The following is a 21,082-nucleotide window of genomic DNA, read 5'->3' as shown; positions in this document are numbered from 1 at the left end:
GGTCATGGCCTTCCTCCTCTTCCTTCCTCACCTCACCTCTCCTCTCCTCTCCTCTCTTCTCCCTTCCCTTCCTCTCCTCCTCACCTCCTCTCCCTTCCTCACCTCCTCTCCCTTCCTCACTGCCTCTCCCTTCCTCACCCCTCCTCTCACCTCCTCTCCCTTCCTCACCTCCTCTCCCTTCCTCACCTCCTCTCTCCCAGAGCAGCTTTGATGGCCTGTCTCTTCAGGAAGGTCTTGAGGAGTTTGTCATTGGTCTGTTTGGACTCCATAGTCTTCTCCTCCTTCCTCTGTCTTCTGATGGCCTGGAGGGAAGCACAGGGTTAACAGACAGACAGACAGAGACATACGCACAGACAGACAGACAGAGACATACGCACAGACAGACAGACAGACAGACAGACAGACAGACAGACAGACAGAGACATACGCACAGACAGACAGACAGACAGAGACATACGCACAGACAGACAGACAGACAGACAGACAGAGACATACGCACAGACAGACAGAGACAGACAGACAGACAGACAGACAGACAGACAGACACACACACACACACACACACACACCAGGGTCTGTTTCTTGATCAGAGGTGCGTCTCCATCGAACACGAAGACAGGTCTGATGCGGAAAAAGAGCAATTTACAGAGGCGATGGAACAGGGTGAGGAGGTGGGCGTTCTCGACACTGTTACCCTCCCTGTCTCTCACACCCTTCACTGCCTGGTTCAACCAGATACTGATGTCTGGGAGAGGGACAGGTCAAGGATCTCTACTGCACGATACACTGGACACTAATTCTATGGAAGATGCAGACACATGCAAGCACACAACATGTTATGACTGGGATATGCAGTAGATATGGGTGGGAGATTGAGTGGAAGAATTAGGGAACCCTACTTTTAAAAAAAAGTAAAGAACAAGGAGAGAGAAAGAAAGAGTTGAAGAGAGCGATAGAGGGGGGGGGCTCCTTGTGATGTCCAGAAGGATACCGACAGCCAGGATCTTGCCCTCGAGCGTCTCGGGGTTGATGGGCTTCCCGGTGGTCTCAAGCAGCTTCCACAGTCCGTGTACCCCCATTGCTCTCCGAGTGACAACCTAGACAACATAAAGATCAAAATAAGACTATAGCAAATCGCCCATATCGTAGTAGCTATTTGAAAAGCTCGATTTAAATACATACACGTGGCTATCAAACTCACCTGTACTAGAGGACAATAGTTTAACCAGAATTGATTATCTTCGGTACTCAAAAAAAAAAGTTGTCTTCTGTGGGTGTAACAATATTTTATTTCCTACGGTGGAACACTGTAGTGGGGATAATAGTTCCGCATTATTCCACGGTTTGGTCATTTTGTAACGCTGTAGTCTCAACTTCCGTTTACTGATCGTGAATCAGATTTGGGATATCTGTTTACTGTCACCACTATCGATGAGAAATCGTACAAGCTGATTCAGAGTCTGTTTTCTGCCGGAAACCCCTCCACGCTACACGTTCACCATGCCAACAGCGTCCGGTCGGTGAGAACACAAACAAGATGGCAACGAAGATTTAACAGAGGAAATATTTTTATTCGGTTAACAGGTATGTGCATGTTTATTCTGACACCGTTTTTTAATCTCTACGTTACACTCATTTTACACTGCTAATGTTAGCTAACAATGTTTATAAGTTTATGTCCAGGGCACGGTTTGGTGTTCCCGACTCGATTTGCTTTGTTGTCAGTTACTGTTAGCTGAGGAAAGTTGAACTCCGTTCTCTTATATCCTTATCTAACCGGCTGGGTGTTGATCGTGTGCTGACGGGGCTGTTAAAGCTCATCCACAGATAAGTAGTGAGTTATTTTAGCCTTGGAGCTCAGCCAGAGACTGAACTAGCCAAGTAAACAACTAGTTGGAAAGGGCAGCTGTTTTGACTCTAATTTTACCAATTCAAAACATATTAAAAACAAATTGAAAGCAGAAAAAGTCCGTTAGCTAGTTACAGTAGCTGTGCGATATTCTCTCGCTACTTTCTTATTTTATTTTATTAATTAACATGTCCAACAGGGTGGTTAACTCAGAATCAATATTTGTGTGTCTTCAGGAGAGAGATCTAACTGCCATCCTGGAAGTCATCCACCGCCCTGTCCCTCTGTCATTTGACTGGACTGTTGTGAATACTTTCTCTACCATCATGTCTACCGCTGCAGTAGCAGACAGAGGTAAGCCGTTATCACCCCTATCATTTCACCGACTGTTGTTTACACCCCCCCCCCCCTGCATCCTCTCAGCCAATCACACAAAGCGATGTTGAGACCTGATAACTCATCCAGTCAATACATTGAGAGAGAGAGAGAGAAAGATGGTGATAGAGAGAACATTCCAGAATGTTTGCCATGTTTCAGGTTCCGTCCGTCCAGTCAGGGGCCCCGGCGACGGCATGGAGACAGACAAGCCCCCAGTCGCTAAGGAGATCGGTGTCGTGGATATGCCTCTGTCTTCGGTGCCACTACTTAAGGTAGCTAGTCCCAAACACAGTCCCAAGACGACGCACCCTGCCCCCGCCAGCCTCCAGCACAGCCCCCACTCCACCCCCCAGCAGAGAGCCAGTCCCAGAGACACACCGTCTGGCCCCCGGTCCCCCGGCGTGCTCCACCTGGGGAAGGTTCCCCGAGAGGCCTGCATGGTGGTGGAGGCGGTGAGGATCGTTGTTCCCCGTGCCGCCATCACCCGGAGTGGGGGTCCGGCTGAGGAGAAAGGAGAGGCCTGGGCTGGGCAGCAGATGGAGGAGCGGCCGCCCTCTCCCTCCCCTCCTCTGGAGGACCTGAGAGGAGCCATGGAGAAGCTGCAGAATTCAGAGAGAAGACTGCTGCAGGACAAGGAGGGGCTCCTCAACCAGCTCCACGTGCAGACTGAGGTGGGTAAATGAGTTATACTGATATAGTTAGTTAGGGGCTCCTCAACCAGCTCCATGTAGAGACTGAGGTGGGTAAATGAGTTATACTGATATAGTTAGTTAGGGGCTCCTCAACCAGCTCCACGTAGAGACTGAGGTGGGTAAATGAGTTATACTGATATAGTTAGTTAGGGGCTCCTCAACCAGCTCCACGTGCAGACTGAGGTGGGTAAATGAGTTATACTGATATAGTTAGTTAGGGACTCCTCAACCAGCTCCACGTGCAGACTGAGGTGGGTAAATGAGTTATACTGATATAGTTAGTTAGGGGCTCCTCAACCAGCTCCACGTGCAGACTGAGGTGGGTAAATGAGTTATACTGATATAGTTAGTTAGGGGCTCCTCAACCAGCTCCATGTAGAGACTGAGGTGGGTAAATGAGTTATACTGATATAGTTAGTTAGGGGCTCCTCAACCAGCTCCACGTGCAGACTGAGGTGGGTAAATGAGTTATACTGATATAGTTAGTTAGGGGCTCCTCAACCAGCTCCATGTAGAGACTGAGGTGGGTAAATGAGTTATACTGATATAGTTAGTTAGGGGCTCCTCAACCAGCTCCACGTAGAGACTGAGGTGGGTAAATGAGTTATACTGATATAGTTAGTTAGGGGCTCCTCAACCAGCTCCATGTAGAGACTGAGGTGGGTAAATGAGTTATACTGATATAGTTAGTTAGGGGCTCCTCAACCAGCTCCACGTGCAGACTGAGGTGGGTAAATGAGTTATACTGATATAGTTAGTTAGGGACTCCTCAACCAGCTCCATGTAGAGACTGAGGTGGGTAAATGAGTTATACTGATATAGTTAGTTAGGGACTCCTCAACCAGCTCCACGTAGAGACTGAGGTGGGTAAATGAGTTATACTGATATAGTTAGTTAGGGACTCCTCAACCAGCTCCATGTAGAGACTGAGGTGGGTAAATGAGTTATACTGATATAGTTAGTTAGGGACTCCTCAACCAGCTCCATGTAGAGACTGAGGTGGGTAAATGAGTTATACTGATATAGTTAGTTAGGGACTCCTCAACCAGCTCCATGTAGAGACTGAGGTGGGTAAATGAGTTATACTGATATAGTTAGTTAGGGGCTCCTCAACCAGCGCCATGTAGAGACTGAGGTGGGTAAATGAGTTATACTGATATAGTTAGTTAGGGACTCCTCAACCAGCTCCATGTAGAGACTGAGGTGGGTAAATGAGTTATACTGATATAGTTAGTTAGGGACTCCTCAACCAGCTCCATGTAGAGACTGAGGTGGGTAAATGAGTTATACTGATATAGTTAGTTAGGGGCTCCTCAACCAGCTCCATGTAGAGACTGAGGTGGGTAAATGAGTTATACTGATATAGTTAGTTAGGGACTCCTCAACCAGCTCCATGTAGAGACTGAGGTGGGTAAATGAGTTATACTGATATAGTTAGTTAGGGACTCCTCAACCAGCTCCATGTAGAGACTGAGGTGGGTAAATGAGTTATACTGATATAGTTAGTTAGGGGCTCCTCAACCAGCTCCACGTGCAGACTGAGGTGGGTAAATGAGTTATACTGATATAGTTAGTTAGAGACTCCTCAACCAGCTCCATGTAGAGACTGAGGTGGGTAAATGAGTTATACTGATATAGTTAGTTAGGGGCTCCTCAACCAGCTCCACGTGCAGACTGAGGTGGGTAAATGAGTTATACTGATATAGTTAGTTAGGGACTCCTCAACCAGCTCCATATAGAGACTGAGGTGGGTAAATGAGTTATACTGATATAGTTAGTTAGGGGCTCCTCAACCAGCTCCACGTGCAGACTGAGGTGGGTAAATGAGTTATACTGATATAGTTAGTTAGGGACTCCTCAACCAGCTCCATGTAGAGACTGAGGTGGGTAAATGAGTTATACTGATATAGTTAGTTAGGGACTCCTCAACCAGCTCCATGTAGAGACTGAGGTGGGTAAATGAGTTATACTGATATAGTTAGTTAGGGACTCCTCAACCAGCTCCATGTAGAGACTGAGGTGGGTAAATGAGTTATACTGATATAGTTAGTTAGGGGCTCCTCAACCAGCTCCATGTAGAGACTGAGGTGGGTAAATGAGTTATACTGATATAGTTAGTTAGGGGCTCCTCAACCAGCTCCACGTACAGACTGAGGTGGGTAAATGAGTTATACTGATATAGTTAGTTAGGGGCTCCTCAACCAGCTCCATGTAGAGACTGAGGTGGGTAAATGAGTTATACTGATATAGTTAGTTAGGGGCTCCTCAACCAGCTCCACGTACAGACTGAGGTGGGTAAATGAGTTATACTGATATAGTTAGTTAGGGGCTCCTCAACCAGCTCCATGTAGAGACTGAGGTGGGTAAATGAGTTATACTGATATAGTTAGTTAGGGGCTCCTCAACCAGCTCCACGTGCAGACTGAGGTGGGTAAATGAGTTATACTGATATAGTTAGTTAGGGGCTCCTCAACCAGCTCCACGTGCAGACTGAGGTGGGTAAATGAGTTATACTGATATAGTCAGTTAGGGACTCCTCAACCAGCTCCATGTAGAGACTGAGGTGGGTAAATGAGTTATACTGATATAGTTAGTTAGGGACTCCTCAACCAGCTCCATGTAGAGACTGAGGTGGGTAAATGAGTTATACTGATATAGTTAGTTAGGGGCTCCTCAACCAGCTCCATGTAGAGACTGAGGTGGGTAAATGAGTTATACTGATATAGTTAGTTAGGGGCTCCTCAACCAGCTCCATGTAGAGACTGAGGTGGGTAAATGAGTTATACTGATATAGTTAGTTAGGGGCTCCTCAACCAGCTCCATGTAGAGACTGAGGTGGGTAAATGAGTTATACTGATATAGTTAGTTAGGGGCTCCTCAACCAGCTCCATGTAGAGACTGAGGTGGGTAAATGAGTTATACTGATATAGTTAGTTAGGGGCTCCTCAACCAGCTCCATGTAGAGACTGAGGTGGGTAAATGAGTTATACTGATATAGTTAGTTAGGGGCTCCTCAACCAGCTCCATGTAGAGACTGAGGTGGGTGAATGAGTTTTACTGATATAGTTAGTTAGGAACTCCTCAACCAGCTCCATGTAGAGACTGAGGTGGGTAAATGAGTTATACTGATATAGTTAGTTAGGGGCTCCTCAGCCAGCTCCACGTGCAGACTGAGGTGGGTAAATGAGTTATACTGATATAGTTAGTTAGGGGCTCCTCAACCAGCTCCATATAGAGACTGAGGTGGGTAAATGAGTTATACTGATATAGTTAGTTAGGGGCTCCTCAACCAGCTCCATGTAGAGACTGAGGTGGGTAAATGAGTTATACTGATATAGTTAGTTAGGGACTCCTCAACCAGCTCCATGTAGAGACTGAGGTGGGTAAATGAGTTATACTGATATAGTTAGTTAGGGACTCCTCAACCAGCTCCATGTAGAGACTGAGGTGGGTAAATGAGTTATACTGATATAGTTAGTTAGGGACTCCTCAACCAGCGCCATGTAGAGACTGAGGTGGGTAAATGAGTTATACTGATATAGTTAGTTAGGGGCTCCTCAACCAGCTCCATGTACAGACTGAGGTGGGTAAATGAGTTATACTGATATAGTTAGTTAGGGACTCCTCAACCAGCTCCATGTAGAGACTGAGGTGGGTAAATGAGTTATACTGATATAGTTAGTTAGGGACTCCTCAACCAGCTCCATGTAGAGACTGAGGTGGGTAAATGAGTTATACTGATATAGTTAGTTAGGGACTCCTCAACCAGCGCCATGTAGAGACTGAGGTGGGTAAATGAGTTATACTGATATAGTTAGTTAGGGGCTCCTCAACCAGCTCCATGTACAGACTGAGGTGGGTAAATGAGTTATACTGATATAGTTAGTTAGGGACTCCTCAACCAGCTCCATGTAGAGACTGAGGTGGGTAAATGAGTTATACTGATATAGTCAGTTAGGGGCTCCTCAACCAGCTCCATGTAGAGACTGAGGTGGGTAAATGAGTTATACTGATATAGTTAGTTAGGAACTCCTCAACCAGCTCCATGTAGAGACTGAGGTGGGTAAATGAGTTATACTGATATAGTTAGTTAGGGGCTCCTCAGCCAGCTCCACGTGCAGACTGAGGTGGGTAAATGAGTTATACTGATATAGTTAGTTAGGGGCTCCTCAACCAGCTCCATATAGAGACTGAGGTGGGTAAATGAGTTATACTGATATAGTTAGTTAGGGGCTCCTCAACCAGCTCCATGTAGAGACTGAGGTGGGTAAATGAGTTATACTGATATAGTTAGTTAGGGACTCCTCAACCAGCTCCATGTAGAGACTGAGGTGGGTAAATGAGTTATACTGATATAGTTAGTTAGGGGCTCCTCAACCAGCTCCATGTAGAGACTGAGGTGGGTAAATGAGTTATACTGATATAGTTAGTTAGGGACTCCTCAACCAGCGCCACGTGCAGACTGAGGTGGGTAAATGAGTTATACTGATATAGTTAGTTAGAGACTCCTCAACCAGCTCCATGTAGAGACTGAGGTGGGTAAATGAGTTATACTGATATAGTTAGTTAGGGGCTCCTCAACCAGCTCCACGTGCAGACTGAGGTGGGTAAATGAGTTATACTGATATAGTTAGTTAGGGGCTCCTCAACCAGCTCCACGTAGAGACTGAGGTGGGTAAATGAGTTATACTGATATAGTTAGTTAGGGGCTCCTCAACCAGCTCCATGTAGAGACTGAGGTGGGTAAATGAGTTATACTGATATAGTTAGTTAGGGACTCCTCAACCAGCGCCATGTAGAGACTGAGGTGGGTAAATGAGTTATACTGATATAGTTAGTTAGGGGCTCCTCAACCAGCTCCACGTGCAGACTGAGGTGGGTAAATGAGTTATACTGATATAGTTAGTTAGGGGCTCCTCAGCCAGCTCCATATAGAGACTGAGGTGGGTAAATGAGTTATACTGATATAGTTAGTTAGGGGCTCCTCAACCAGCTCCACGTACAGACTGAGGTGGGTAAATGAGTTATACTGATATAGTTAGTTAGGGGCTCCTCAACCAGCGCCATGTAGAGACTGAGGTGGGTAAATGAGTTATACTGATATAGTTAGTTAGGGGCTCCTCAAACAGCTCCACGTACAGACTGAGGTGGGTAAATGAGTTATACTGATATAGTTAGTTAGGGGCTCCTCAACCAGCTCCATGTAGAGACTGAGGTGGGTAAATGAGTTATACTGATATAGTTAGTTAGGGACTCCTCAACCAGCTCCATGTAGAGACTGAGGTGGGTAAATGAGTTACCGTAAAGGCCCAGTGCCATCAAAAACATCAAATGACTGTGTTTTATATATATTTCCACACTGAGTTTGGAGTACTACTGTGAAAATGATGATAAGGCCCTTTTAGTGTAAGAGCTATTTGAAAAGACTTGCTGAAATTTCTGCCTGTTTTGGTGGGGTTGAGGTTTGGCAGACCAATAATTTAATAGACCAATAAGAAAGAGTTCCAAACCTTTCAGCCAATAACAGCTAGTTTTCAGTTTTCCCTTCACCATTCAGACCACTCCCAGACAGTCCTAACTAAATTCTTGCTTGAGAAATTACTCTTAGCTAAGAAGCTATTTTTGTTTGTCTTCAATTAAAAATGGTTAAATAATCACGGTCAGGACCTTAATTGTTCCCCAGAAATGATTTGATATTGAGATAAAAACGGCTGCATTTGGGCCTTTAACGCTATTAAACACATTATTTGGAATTGTTCAGTGACTGTAGGAGTTAATCTGGATCCTGAGTTTTGTTCAGTGACTGTAAGAGTTAATCTGGATCCTGAGTTTTGTTCAGTGACTGTAGGAGTTAATCTGGATCCTGAGTTCAGTGACTGTAGGAGTTAATCTGGATCCTGAGTTTTGTTCAGTGACTGTAAGAGTTAATCTGGATCCTGAGTTTTGTTCAGTGACTGTAGGAGTTAATCTGGATCCTGAGTTTTGTTCAGTGACTGTAAGAGTTAATCTGGATCCTGAGTTTTGTTCAGTGACTGTAGGAGTTAATCTGGATCCTGAGTTTTGTTCAGTGACTGTAAGAGTTAATCTGGATCCTGAGTTTTGTTCAGTGACTGTTGGAGTTAATCTGGATCCTGAGTTTTGTTCAGTGACTGTAAGAGTTAATCTGAATCCTGAGTTCAGTGACTGTAAGAGTTAATCTGGATCCTGAGTTTTGTTCAGTGACTGTAAGAGTTAATCTGAATCCTGAGTTTTGTTCAGTGACTGAAGGAGTTATTCTGGATCCTGAGTTTTGTTCAGTGACTGAAGGAGTTAATCTGGATCCTGAGTTCAGTGACTGTCGGAGTTAATCTGGATCCTGAGTTTTGTTCAGTGACTGTAAGAGTTAATCTGGATCCTGAGTTTTGTTCAGTGACTGTAAGAGTTAATCTGGATCCTGAGTTTTGTTCAGTGACTGTAGGAGTTAATCTGGATCCTGAGTTTTGTTCAGTGACTGTAAGAGTTAATCTGGATCCTGAGTTTTGTTCAGTGACTGTAGGAGTTAATCTGAATCCTGAGTTTTCAGCCCTTGCCTTTGTCCCGATAAAATAAGGATTAGTACTTCTGCTTTAAGAATCTATTGGCACATGAAATACAGTACTTTGGTCCATATTTGAACCAACTGAACTCTGTATTCCCCTACAGGTGAACAGAGAGTTGAAGAAGCTGCTGGTCGCCTCTGTAGGTGATGACCTGCAGTACCACTTTGAGCGTCTGGCCAGAGAGAAGAACCAGCTGATCTTAGAGAACGAGGCTCTGGGTCGCAGCCGGGCCTCCATAGTAGAACAGCTGGAGCGCATGTCTATACAATGTGATGTCTGGAGGAGCAAGTTCCTGGCGTCCAGGTAGGGGGGAGGGGTGACGGAGGGAAGGAGTGTGTGTGTGTGGTGTCTATACCATGTGATGTCTGGAGGAGCAAGTTCCTGGCGTCCAGGTAGGGGGGAGGGGTGACGGAGGGAAGGAGTGTGTGTGTGTGGTGTCTATACCATGTGATGTCTGGAGGAGCAAGTTCCTGGCGTCCAGGTAGGGGGGAGGGGTGACGGAGGGAAGGAGTGTGTGTGTGTGGTGTCTATACCATGTGATGTCTGGAGGAGCAAGTTCCTGGCGTCCAGGTAGGGGTGACGGAGGGAAGGAGAGTGTGTGTGTGTGTGTGTCAGTGTGTATTAACTTACTGTTGTGTGTATGGTATCTCTTCAAGAGTGATGTCTTGAGGAGCAAGTTCCTGGCGTCCAGGTAGGGGTGACGGAGGGAAGGAGTGTGTGTGTGTGTGTGTCAGTGTGTATTAACTTACTGTTGTGTGTGTGGTATCTCTTCAAGAGTGATGTCTGGAGGAGCAAGTTCCTGGCGTCCAGGTAGAGGTGACGGAGGGAAGGAGAGTGTGTGTGTGTGTGTGTGTGTGTGTGTGTGTGTGTGTATTAACTGACTGTTGTGTGTGTGTGGTATCTCTTCAAGAGTGATGTCTGGAGGAGCAAGTTCCTGGCTTCCAGGTAGGGGTGAGGGGTGACGGAGGGAAGGAGAGTGTGTGTGTGTGTGTGTGTCAGTGTGTATTAACTGACTGTTGTGTGTGTGTGTGTGGTATCTCTTCCAGAGTGATGGCGGAGGAGCTGACCAATGCCAGGGTTTCTCTCCAGCACCAGACCAGAGAGGCTCAGAGCGCCATCACAGACCTGCTGAGTGAGAGAGACGAGTTCTCCAGAGACATGATGCTAACCCACAGGTACAACACTGATATATGACCTGGTGCTCAGTTAAAACACACAGACATGATGCTAACCCACAGGTACAACACTGATATATGACCTGGTGCTCAGTTAAAACACACAGACATGATGTTAACCCACAGGTACAACACTGATATATGACCTGGTGCTCAGTTAAAACACACAGACATGATGCTAACACTGATATATGACCTGGTGCTCAGTTAAAACACACAGACATGATGCTAACACTGATATATGACCTGGTGCTCAGTTAAAACACACAGACATGATGCTAACACTGATATATGACCTGGTGCTCAGTTATAACACACAGACATGATGCTAACACTGATATATGACCTGGTGCTCAGTTAAAACACACAGACATGATGCTAACCCTGATATATGACCTGGTGTTCAATTAAAACACACAGACATGATGTTAACCCACAGGTACAACACTGATATATGACCTGGTGCTCAGTTAAAACACACAGACATGATGCTAACACTGATATATGACCTGGTGTTCAGTTAAAACACACAGACATGATGCTAACACTGATATATGACCTGGTGTTCAGTTAAAACACACAGACATGATGCTAACACTGATATATGACCTGGTGTTCAGTTAAAACACACAGACATGATGCTAACCCACAGGTACAACACTGATATATGACCTGGTGCTCAGTTAAAACACACAGACATGATGCTAACTATGATATATGACTTGGTGCTCAGTTATAACACACAGACATGATGCTAACACTGATATATGACCTGGTGCTCAGTTAAAACACACAGACATGATGCTAACCCACAGGTACAACACTGATATATGACCTGGTGCTCAGTTAAAACACACAGACATGATGCTAACACTGATATATGACCTGGTGCTCAGTTAAAACACACAGACATGATGCTAACCCTGATATATGACCTGGTGCTCAGTTAAAACACACAGACATGATGCTAACACTGATATATGACCTGGTGCTCAGTTAACACACACAGACATGATGCTAATCCTGATATATGACCTGGTGCTCAGTTAAAACACACAGACATGATGCTAACACACAGGTACAACACTAATATATGACCTGGTGCTCAGTTAAAACACACAGACATGATGCTAACCCTGATATATGACCTGGTGTTCAGTTAAAACACACAGACATGATGCTAACCCTGATATATGACCTGGTGCTCAGTTAAAACACGCAGACATGATGCTAACACTGATATATGACCTGGTGCTCAGTTAAAACACACAGACATGATGCTAACACTGATATATGACCTGGTGCTCAGTTAAAACACACAGACATGATGCTAACACTGATATATGACCTGGTGCTCAGTTAAAACACACAGACATGATGCTAACCCTGATATATGACCTGGTGCTCAGTTAAAACACACAGACATGATGCTAACACTGATATATGACCTGGTGCTCAGTTAAAACACGCAGACATGATGCTAACACTGATATATGACCTGGTGCTCAGTTAAAACACACAGACATGATGCTAACCCTGATATATGACCTGATGCTCAGTTAAAACACACAGACATGATGTTAACCCACAGGTACAACACTGATATATGACCTGGTGCTCAGTTAAAACACACAGACATGATGTTAACCCACAGGTACAACACTGATATATGACCTGGTGCTCAGTTAAAACACACAGACATGATGCTAACACTGATATATGACCTGGTGTTCAGTTAAAACACACAGACATGATGTTAACCCACAGGTACAACACTGATATATGACCTGGTGCTCAGTTAAAACACACAGACATGATGCTAACACTGATATATGACCTGGTGCTCAGTTAAAACACACAGACATGATGCTAACCCTGATATATGACCTGGTGCTCAGTTAAAACACACAGACATGATGCTAACACTGATATATGACCTGGTGCTCAGTTAAAACACACAGACATGATGCTAACCCTGATATATGACCTGGTGCTCAGTTAAAACACACAGACATGATGCTAACACTGATATATGACCTGGTGCTCAGTTAAAACACACAGACATGATGCTAACCCACAGGTACAACACTGATATATGACCTGGTGTTCAGTTAAAACACACAGACATGATGCTAACCCACAGGTACAACACTGATATATGACCTGGTGCTCAGTTAAAACACACAGACATGATGCTAACACTGATATATGACCTGGTGCTCAGTTAAAACACACAGACAAGATGTTAACCCACAGGTACAACACTGATATATGACCTGGTGCTCAGTTAAAACACACAGACATGATGCTAACACTGATATATGACCTGGTGTTCAGTTAAAACACACAGACATGATGCTAACCCACAGGTACAGTCGGACTTCTGTGCTTCACATAGGAACATAGAGTTACTGAGATACACACCACATTACCAGCGATATAGATTATGTGTTTGTGTTTTGTCTCTCCCAGGTCTCTGGAGCAGCTGCTGGTCTCTCTCCAGTGGGGTCGACAGCAGACCTACTACCCCAGTGCCCAGCCACTCAGCACGGGAGAACTAGCTCTAGCCAATCACAAGCTGGCAGAAGCCATCAACTCCCGCCTGCTGGGTTCGGTAGGGCCTGTAGGGAGCAGCAGTGGAGCCGTGCTGGGGAAAGGAAGACAGGCCTCGGAGCTCCCGAACACCTCACACACGCCTGCTGAGAAGATGGCCGAGAAGGTAGGAAGTAGAGTACGGACCCCCTAGCAGGACACTCACACTGGCCTCTATCCAGAAACCCCCTCACTCTTTCTCTCTCTCTCCCCCCTCCCTTCTCAGGTGTTGAAGATCCTGGACCCTATTTCCTGTTCAGACAACGAGGAAGAAACCTCCCCACTCTCTATCTCTGACTCCTCCCCCTCGGCCTTCCTGACCAATAAGAAGAGCATTGGCCGGTTCCACCCTTACACGCGCTATGAGAACATTACCTTCAACTGCTGCGAGCGCTGCAGCGGAGACATCCTGGTACTCTAGGGGTCAGAGGGCAGGGGTCGTGACCTTTAACCTGGACAGGAACACCAGTCGTCTCTCTCTCTCCGTCGAACCGTCTGGTTCCCACAGCGGCCTCAGAACGGGACTTGACTGGAAGTATGGCAGAAGCGGACGAAACAACCGCCGGTTTTAATTGGCTGATCTCTCAGTCCATCACCGTCTCATAACCCTTAGAACCTCCCACTACGTTGTGGGCTTCAGAACGTGAGCAGAGCAAGTGATTTAAACAAGGAAGTGAGTTCGGAAAAGTACTCATCTTAGAATAATTTGGGCTGCCCCAAAATAATATGGTCAAAATGATATAACACGTGTCAAAGTCATTCCATGGACGGCCGAGTGTCTGTGGGTTTTTGATCCTTCCCTGTACTTGACTGATGAATTGAGGTCACTCATTTAAAAGGAACTCCCCTCACCTGGTTGTCTAGGTTACTAATTAGTAAGGAACTCCCCTCACCTGGTTGTCTAGGTAACTAATTAGTAAGGAACTGCCCTCACCTGGTTGTCTAGGTTACTAATTAGTAAGGAACTCCCCTCACCTGGTTGTCTAGGTTACTAATTAGTAAGGAACTGCCCTCACCTGGTTGTCTAGGTTACTAATTAGTAAGGAACTCCCCTCACCTGGTTGTCTAGGTTACTAATTAGTAAGGAACTGCCCTCACCTGGTTGTCTAGGTTACTAATTAGTAAGGAACTCCCCTCACCTGGTTGTCTAGGTTACTAATTAGTAAGGAACTCCCCTCACCTGGTTGTCTAGGTTACTAATTAGTAAGGAACTCCCCTCACCTGGTTGTCTAGGTTACTAATTTGTAAGGAACTCCCCTCACCTGGTTGTCTAGGTTACTCATTAGTAAGGAACTCCCCTCACCTGGTTGTCTAAGTTACTAATTAGTAAGGAACTGCCCTCACCTGGTTGTCTAGGTTACTAATTAGTAAGGAACTCCCCTCACCTGGTTGTCTAGGTTACTAATTAGTAAGGAATTCCCCTCACCTGGTTGTCTAGGTTACTAATTAGTAAGGAACTCCCCTCACCTGGTTGTCTAGGTTACTAATTAGTAAGGAACTGCCCTCACCTGGTTGTCTAGGTTACTAATTAGTAAGGAACTCCCCTCACCTGGTTGTCTAGGTTACTAATTAGTAAGGAACTCCCCTCACCTGGTTGTCTAAGTTACTAATTAGTAAGGAACTCCCCTCACCTGGTTGTCTAGGTTACTAATTAGTAAGGAACTCCCCTCACCTGGTTGTCTAGGTTACTAATTAGTAAGGAACTCCCCTCACCTGGTTGTCTAGGTTACTAATTAGTAAGGAACTCCCCTCACCTGGTTGTCTAAGTTACCAATTAGTAAGGAACTCCCCTCACCTGGTTGTCTAGGTTACTAATTAGTAAGGAACTTCCCTCACCTGGTTGTCTAGGTTACTAATTAGTAAGGAACTCCCCTCACCTGGTTGTCTAACTCTTTGAGAGAAGGTTACACCAGACCTGACATTAGACGGTCATTCATAAGGGAGGGAGATGAGGAAAGGAAACATTTTAAAACTGTTGGGACTAGCTTTTAGCTAGTGAGTCATGATGCCCTCAGTGTTAGAGACAGCATCTATTGAGAGAACACTGCTGAAGACTAGTGAGTCATGATGACCTCAGTGTTAGAGACAGCATCTATTGAGAGAACACTGCTGAAGACTAGTGAGTCATGACGTCATGATGCCCTCAGTGTTAGAGACAGCATCTATTGAGAGAACCCTGCTGAAGACTAGTGAGTCATGATGCCCTCAGTGTTAGAGACAGCATCTAGACTAGTGAGTCATGATGCCCTCAGTGTTAGAGACAGCATCTATTGAGAGAACACTGCTGAAGACTAGTGAGTCATGACGTCATGATGCCCTCAGTGTTAGAGACAGCATCTATTGAGAGAACCCTGCTGAAGACTAGTGAGTCATGATGACCTCAGTGTTAGAGACAGCATCTATTGAGAGAACACTGCTGAAGACTTGAACTCAGGCTAAGGTGGTATTTATCAAAATAAATATAATGTATATAGAAAAACACTCCTCAATGATGTTATTATTATTTTTAAACCTTTATTTAACTAGGCAAGTCAAATTCTTATTTACAATGACGGCCTACCTGGGCAGAACGACAGATTTTTTACCTTGTTCAGCTCGGAGATTCGATCCATCAACCTTTCGGTTACTGGCCCAACGCTCTAACCACTAGGCTACCTGCCGCCCCTCCACTCTAACCACTAGGCTACCTGCCACCCCTCCACTCTAACCACTAGGCTTCCTGCCGCCCCTCCACTCTAACCACTAGGCGACCTGCCGCCCCTCCACTCTAACCACTAGGCTTCCTGCCGCCCCTCCACTCTAACCACTAGGCTACCTGCCACCCCTCCACTCTAACCACTAGGCTTCCTGCCGCCCCTCCACTCTAACCACTAGGCTTCCTGCCGCCCCTCCACTCTAACCACTAGGCTTTCCTGCCGCCCCTCCACTCTAACCACTAGGCTTCCTGCCGCCCCTCCACTCTAACCACTAGGCTTCCTGCCGCCCCTCCACTCTAACCACTAGGCTTCCTGCCGCCCCTCCACTCTAACCACTAGGCTTCCTGCCGCCCCTCCACTCTAACCACTAGGCTTCCTGCCGCCCCTCCACTCTAACCACTAGGCTTCCTGCCGCCCCTCCACTCTAACCACTAGGCTTCCTGCCGCCCCAGCAGTATGATTCACCATCAGGTTTTTATTCTGAGTTATATTTATTGAATTGATCTGAGAACTATTGTAGATGTGGTCAGAGGTTGTTGCAGACAGACAGACAGGTTGTAGATGTGGAGAAACAGGAGAGGCAGGACTATGGTCAGAGGTTGTTGCAGACAGACAGACAGGTTGTAGATGTGGAGAAACAGGAGAGGCAGGACTATGGTCAGAGGTTGTTGCAGACAGACAGACAGGTTGTAGATGTGGAGAAACAGGAGAGGCAGGACTATGGTCAGAGGTTGTTGCAGACAGACAGGTTGTAGATGTGGAGAAACAGGAGATGCAGGACTATGGTCAGAGGTTGTTGCAGACAGACAGACAGGTTGTAGATGTGGAGAAACAGGAGAGGCAGGACTATGGTCAGAGGTTGTTGCAGACAGACAGGTTGTAGATGTGGAGAAACAGGAGAGGCAGGACTATGGTCAGAGGTTGTTGCAGACAGACAGACAGGTTGTAGATGTGGAGAAACAGGAGAGGCAGGACTATGGTCAGAGGTTGTTGCAGACAGACAGACAGGTTGTAGATGTGGAGAAACAGGAGAGGCAGGACTATGGTCAGAGGTTGTTGCAGACAGACAGACAGGTTGTAGATGTGGAGAAACAGGAGAGGCAGGACTATGGTCAGAGGTTGTTGAAGACAGACAGACAGGTTGTAGATGTGGAGAAACAGGAGAGGCTGGACTATGGTCAGAGGTTGTTGCAGACAGACAGGTTGTAGATGTGGAGAAACAGGAGAGGCTGGACTATGGTCAGAGGTTGTTGCAGACAGACAGACAGGTTGTAGATGTGGAGAAACAGGAGAGGCAGGACTATGGTCAGAGGTTGTTGCAGACAGACAGACAGGTTGTAGATGTGGAGAAACAGAAGAGGCAGGACTATGGTCAGAGGTTGTTGCAGACAGACAGACAGGTTGTAGATGTGGAGAAACAGGAGAGGCAGGACTAGGGTCAGAGGTTGTTGCAGACAGACAGACAGGTTGTAGATGTGGAGAAACAGGAGAGGCAGGACTATGGTCAGAGGTTGTTGCAGACAGACAGACAGGTTGTAGATGTGGAGAAACAGGAGAGGCAGGACTATGGTCAGAGGTTGTTGCAGACAGACAGACAGGTTGTAGATGTGGAGAAACAGGAGAGGCAGGACTATGGTCAGAGGTTGTTGCAGACAGACAGACAGGTTGTAGATGTGGAGAAACAGGAGAGGCAGGACTATGGTCAGAGGTTGTTGCAGACAGACAGACAGGTTGTAGATGTGGAGAAACAGGAGAGGCAGGACTATGGTCAGAGGTTGTTACAGACAGACAGACAGGTTGTAGATGTGGAGAAACAGGAGAGGCAGGACTATGGTCAGAGGTTGTTGCAGACAGACAGGTTGTAGATGTGGAGAAACAGGAGAGGCTGGACTATGGTCAGAGGTTGTTGCAGACAGACAGACAGGTTGTAGATGTGGAGAAACAGGAGAGGCAGGACTATGGTCAGAGGTTGTTGCAGACAGACAGACAGGTTGTAGATGTGGAGAAACAGGAGAGGCAGGACTATGGTCAGAGGTTGTTGCAGACAGACAGGTTTTTAGTTGAAAGGTAAAAGGTTCCCTACATATTCAAAGGTATCTCTGTTCTGTTTGAATCGGGATCCTTTGCAGTGGGGAAGTTACATGAAGCTGTTGCTGTCTCGGCAGTTTGCACTGGGATGAGGCAGAAAGGCATTGTATCTGCTGTCCAGGGAGATTTGATTAGAAATCATCTGATACCCAATGATATTAGATCTATATTTGTGTGGAAAGGTTAAAGTGCCTTCAGGAAGTGTTCACACCCCTTGACTTTGTCCACATTTTGTTGTTGTTACAGCCTGAATTTAAAATTGATTACATTTATTTTTTTGGTCACTGTCCTACACACAATACTCTATAATGTCAACGTGGAATTATGTTTTCAGAAATGTTTACAAATTAATAAAAAATGAAAAGCTGAAATGTCGAGTCAATAAGGGAAATGGGGGATACCTAGTCAGTTGTACAACTGAATGCATTGAACTGAAATGTGTCTTCCTCATTAAACCCCACCCCTCTGAATCAGAGAGGTGCGGGGGGGGGGGGGTGGCTGCCGTAATCGACATCCACGTCTTTGGCGCCCGGGGAGCAGTGGGTTAACTGCCTTGCTCAGGGCCCCGGGGAACAGTGGGTTAACTGACTTGCTCAGGGCCCCGGGGAACAGTGGGTTAACTGCCTTGCTCAGGGCCCCGGGGAACAGTGGGTTAACTGCCTTGCTCAAAGGCAGAACGACAGATTATTACCTTGTCAGCTCTGGGGATTCAATCCAGCAACCTTTCAGTTACTGGCTGGACTATTCAACCCCTTCGTTGTGGCTTAAATAAGTTCAGGAGTAAGAATGTGCTTAACGAGTCACATAAGTTGCACGGACTCTCACTGTGTGCAGTAATAGTGTTGAACATGATTTTCTAATGACTACCTCATCTCTATATTATCGTAAGGTTCCTCAGTAGAGAAGTGAATTTCAAACACAGATTCAACCACAAAGACCAGGGAGGTTTTCCAATGCCTCGCAAAGAAGGGCACCTGTTGGTAGATGGGTAAAAATGTAATATCCCTTTGAGCGTGGTGAAGTTATTAATTACGCTTTGGATGGTGTATCAATACACCCAGTCACCACAAAGATACAGGCGTCCTTCCTAACTCAGTTGCCGAAGAGGAAGGAAACCACTCAGTGATTTCACCATGAGACTTTAAAACAGAGTTTAATGGCTGTGATAGGAGAAAACTGAGGATGGATCAACAACATTGTAGTTACTCCACAATACTAATCTAAATGACAGAATGAAAAGAAGGAAGCCTGTACAGAATAAAAATATTCCAAAACATGCATCCTGTTTGCAACAAGGCACTAAAGTAATACTGCAAAAAAATGTAAAGAAATCAACTTTTTGTCCTGAATACAAAGTGTTGTGTTTGGGGCAAATTCAATACAACACATTACGGAATACCACTCTCCATAGTTTCAAGCATAGTGGTGGCTGCATCATGTTATGGGTATGCTTGTAATCGTTAAGGACTAGGGAGTTTTTCAGCATAAAAAAAATGGACTGGAGCTAAGCACAGGAAGAATCCTAGAGGAAAACCTGGTTCAGTCTGCTTTCCACCAGACACTGGGAGAGGAGTTCACCTTTCAGCAGGACAATAAACCTAAAACACAAGGCCAAATCTACACTGGAGTTACTTACTAAGAAGACAGTGAATGTTCCTGAGTGGCCGGGTTACTGTTGACCAAAATCTACTTCAGAATCTATGTCAAGACGTGAAGATAGTTGCCTAGCAATGATCAACAACCAATTTGACAGAGCTTGAATAATTTAGAAAAGAATAAATGGGCAAATGTTGTACAATCCAGGTGTGGAAAGATCTTAAGAGACTTACCCAGAAAGACTAGCAGCTTTAATCGCTGCCAAAGGTGCTTATCCAAAGTATTGACCATTAAGGTATTGACCAAACATGTTTTCATGTTAAAAACATCATTTCAATGTCATTATGGGGTTATTGTGTGTAGAAGGTTGAGAATGATTCACACTCTGGTAAATTGGTTGTTGATCATTGCTAGGCAACCATTTTTAAGTCTTTCCATAGATGTTCAAGTAGATTTAAGTCTAAACTATCTATTCAGGAACATCTACTGTCTTGGCCACAACACAACAGTGGTGATTTGACCTTGTGTTTAAGGTGTGTGAATACATAAGGTATTTCAGCTGTTTCATTTTCAACACATTTGCAAAAATGTCTAAACACATTTTCACTTTGTCATTATTACAAGTATTGTGTGTAGATGGGTGAGAAAAAATATATACATTTAATCCATTTTGAATTCAGGTCAAAAGGGTATGAATACTGTACTTTCTGAAGGCAGTATCTTCCCAATGAAGAGACTGAAAACAAGTAGACAAGTAGATGAATGTATAAATAAGATTAATGTTTTTTTTGTGTAACGGTTGTTGTCGTTGACCATTTTCTCTTTGTAAAGATTTTTTCTAAATTCCTTCATGTCAGAGACCAAAAAATTAAAGATTTGTTAAATCTATTTCCTGTTTAGTGAGAATCTGTCCAACTCATAACTCTTGAATACAGGAGGAACGGAAGTTAAACTGGAGTAAATGGTTTTTTAACTTAAAACTGTAGTTCAGCTAGACAATATAGTGACATTAATATTTTGTGGTTAAAAATATACTGAACAAAAAATATATAAATGCAAACATTTTCAAAGATTTTACTGAGTTACAGTTTATAAGGACATCAGTCAATTTAAATTAATTCATTAGGGCCCTAATCTATGGATTTCACATGACTGGGCAGGTCCGCAAGCCATGGGTGGGCCTGGGAGGGCATCGGCCCACCCACTGGGGAGTCAGACCCACCTACTGGGCAGCCAGGCCCAACCAATCAGAAATAGTTTTCCCCCACAAAATGGCTACACTACAAACAGGAATACTCCTCAGCACCCCCCCCCCTGCAGGTGAAGAAGCCGGATGTGGAGGTCCTGGGCCGGCGTGGTTACAGGTGGTCTCTACGGTTGTGAGGCCGGTTGGACGCATGGAGGGAGCGATGTTGGAGGTGGCTTATGGTAGAGAAAT

At 45.3% G+C, this 21,082-nt stretch overlaps 2 protein-coding genes across 19 annotated transcripts in view; one reads left to right on the top strand and one right to left on the bottom strand.

The window, feature by feature from the left end:
• Positions 1–1,317, bottom strand: part of ercc5 (excision repair cross-complementation group 5) — an 18,880-nt gene extending 17,563 nt beyond the window's left edge. Inside the window, exons 1-4 of the mRNA XM_071330977.1 lie at positions 1,202–1,317; positions 992–1,097; positions 570–745; positions 187–302 (exon numbers count right to left, since the gene is read on the bottom strand). Of these exons, the coding sequence (XP_071187078.1) occupies positions 187–302; positions 570–745; positions 992–1,079 (380 nt within the window). The 5' untranslated portion in view covers positions 1,080–1,097; positions 1,202–1,317. The remainder of the gene's footprint in view (positions 1–186; positions 303–569; positions 746–991; positions 1,098–1,201) is intronic.
• Positions 1,318–1,436: 119 nt separating this feature from the next.
• blzf1 (basic leucine zipper nuclear factor 1) lies at positions 1,437–20,532 on the top strand. 18 transcript variants are annotated; one of them, XR_011666665.1, is made up of 8 exons: positions 1,437–1,584; positions 2,086–2,203; positions 2,387–2,898; positions 9,601–9,800; positions 10,544–10,672; positions 13,145–13,391; positions 13,491–16,708; positions 16,771–20,532. XR_011666665.1 is itself a non-coding variant. In XM_071330982.1 (7 exons), exons 2-7 carry the CDS (start codon positions 2,176–2,178, stop codon positions 13,683–13,685), a joined length of 1,311 nt encoding a protein of 436 aa, XP_071187083.1. In that variant the 5' UTR covers positions 1,437–1,584; positions 2,086–2,175; the 3' UTR covers positions 13,686–20,532. The 18 variants fall into 18 exon arrangements, 12 of the variants coding, with proteins under 12 accessions (XP_071187083.1, XP_071187092.1, XP_071187086.1 ...); XR_011666668.1 differs by having other exon boundaries at positions 13,491–17,078; positions 17,207–20,532; XR_011666666.1 differs by having other exon boundaries at positions 13,491–17,078; positions 17,145–20,532.
• Positions 20,533–21,082: the final 550 nt, after the last annotated feature.

This window comes from Salvelinus alpinus, chromosome 10 (genome assembly GCF_045679555.1).
Source record: "Salvelinus alpinus chromosome 10, SLU_Salpinus.1, whole genome shotgun sequence".
Taxonomy (NCBI): Eukaryota; Metazoa; Chordata; class Actinopteri; order Salmoniformes; family Salmonidae; genus Salvelinus; species Salvelinus alpinus.
The sequence above is the reverse complement of the archived record's forward strand: the minus strand, read 5'-3'. Positions and strand labels throughout refer to the sequence as shown.

Bases quoted from the DNA above. Each gene is read 5' to 3' on its own strand.
- blzf1 (XM_071330981.1), top strand. From the start codon at position 16,481: ATGTGGTCAGAGGTTGTTGCAGACAGACAGACAGGTTGTAGATGTGGA. The intron at 16,709-16,832 runs GTTGTAGATGTG...TGTTGCAGACAG, and splicing joins AGGTTGTTGCAGACAGACAG to ACAGGTTGTAGATGTGGAGA. The intron at 17,295-17,356 runs GTTGTAGATGTG...GCAGACAGACAG, and splicing joins TGTTGCAGACAGACAGACAG to ACAGGTTGTAGATGTGGAGA.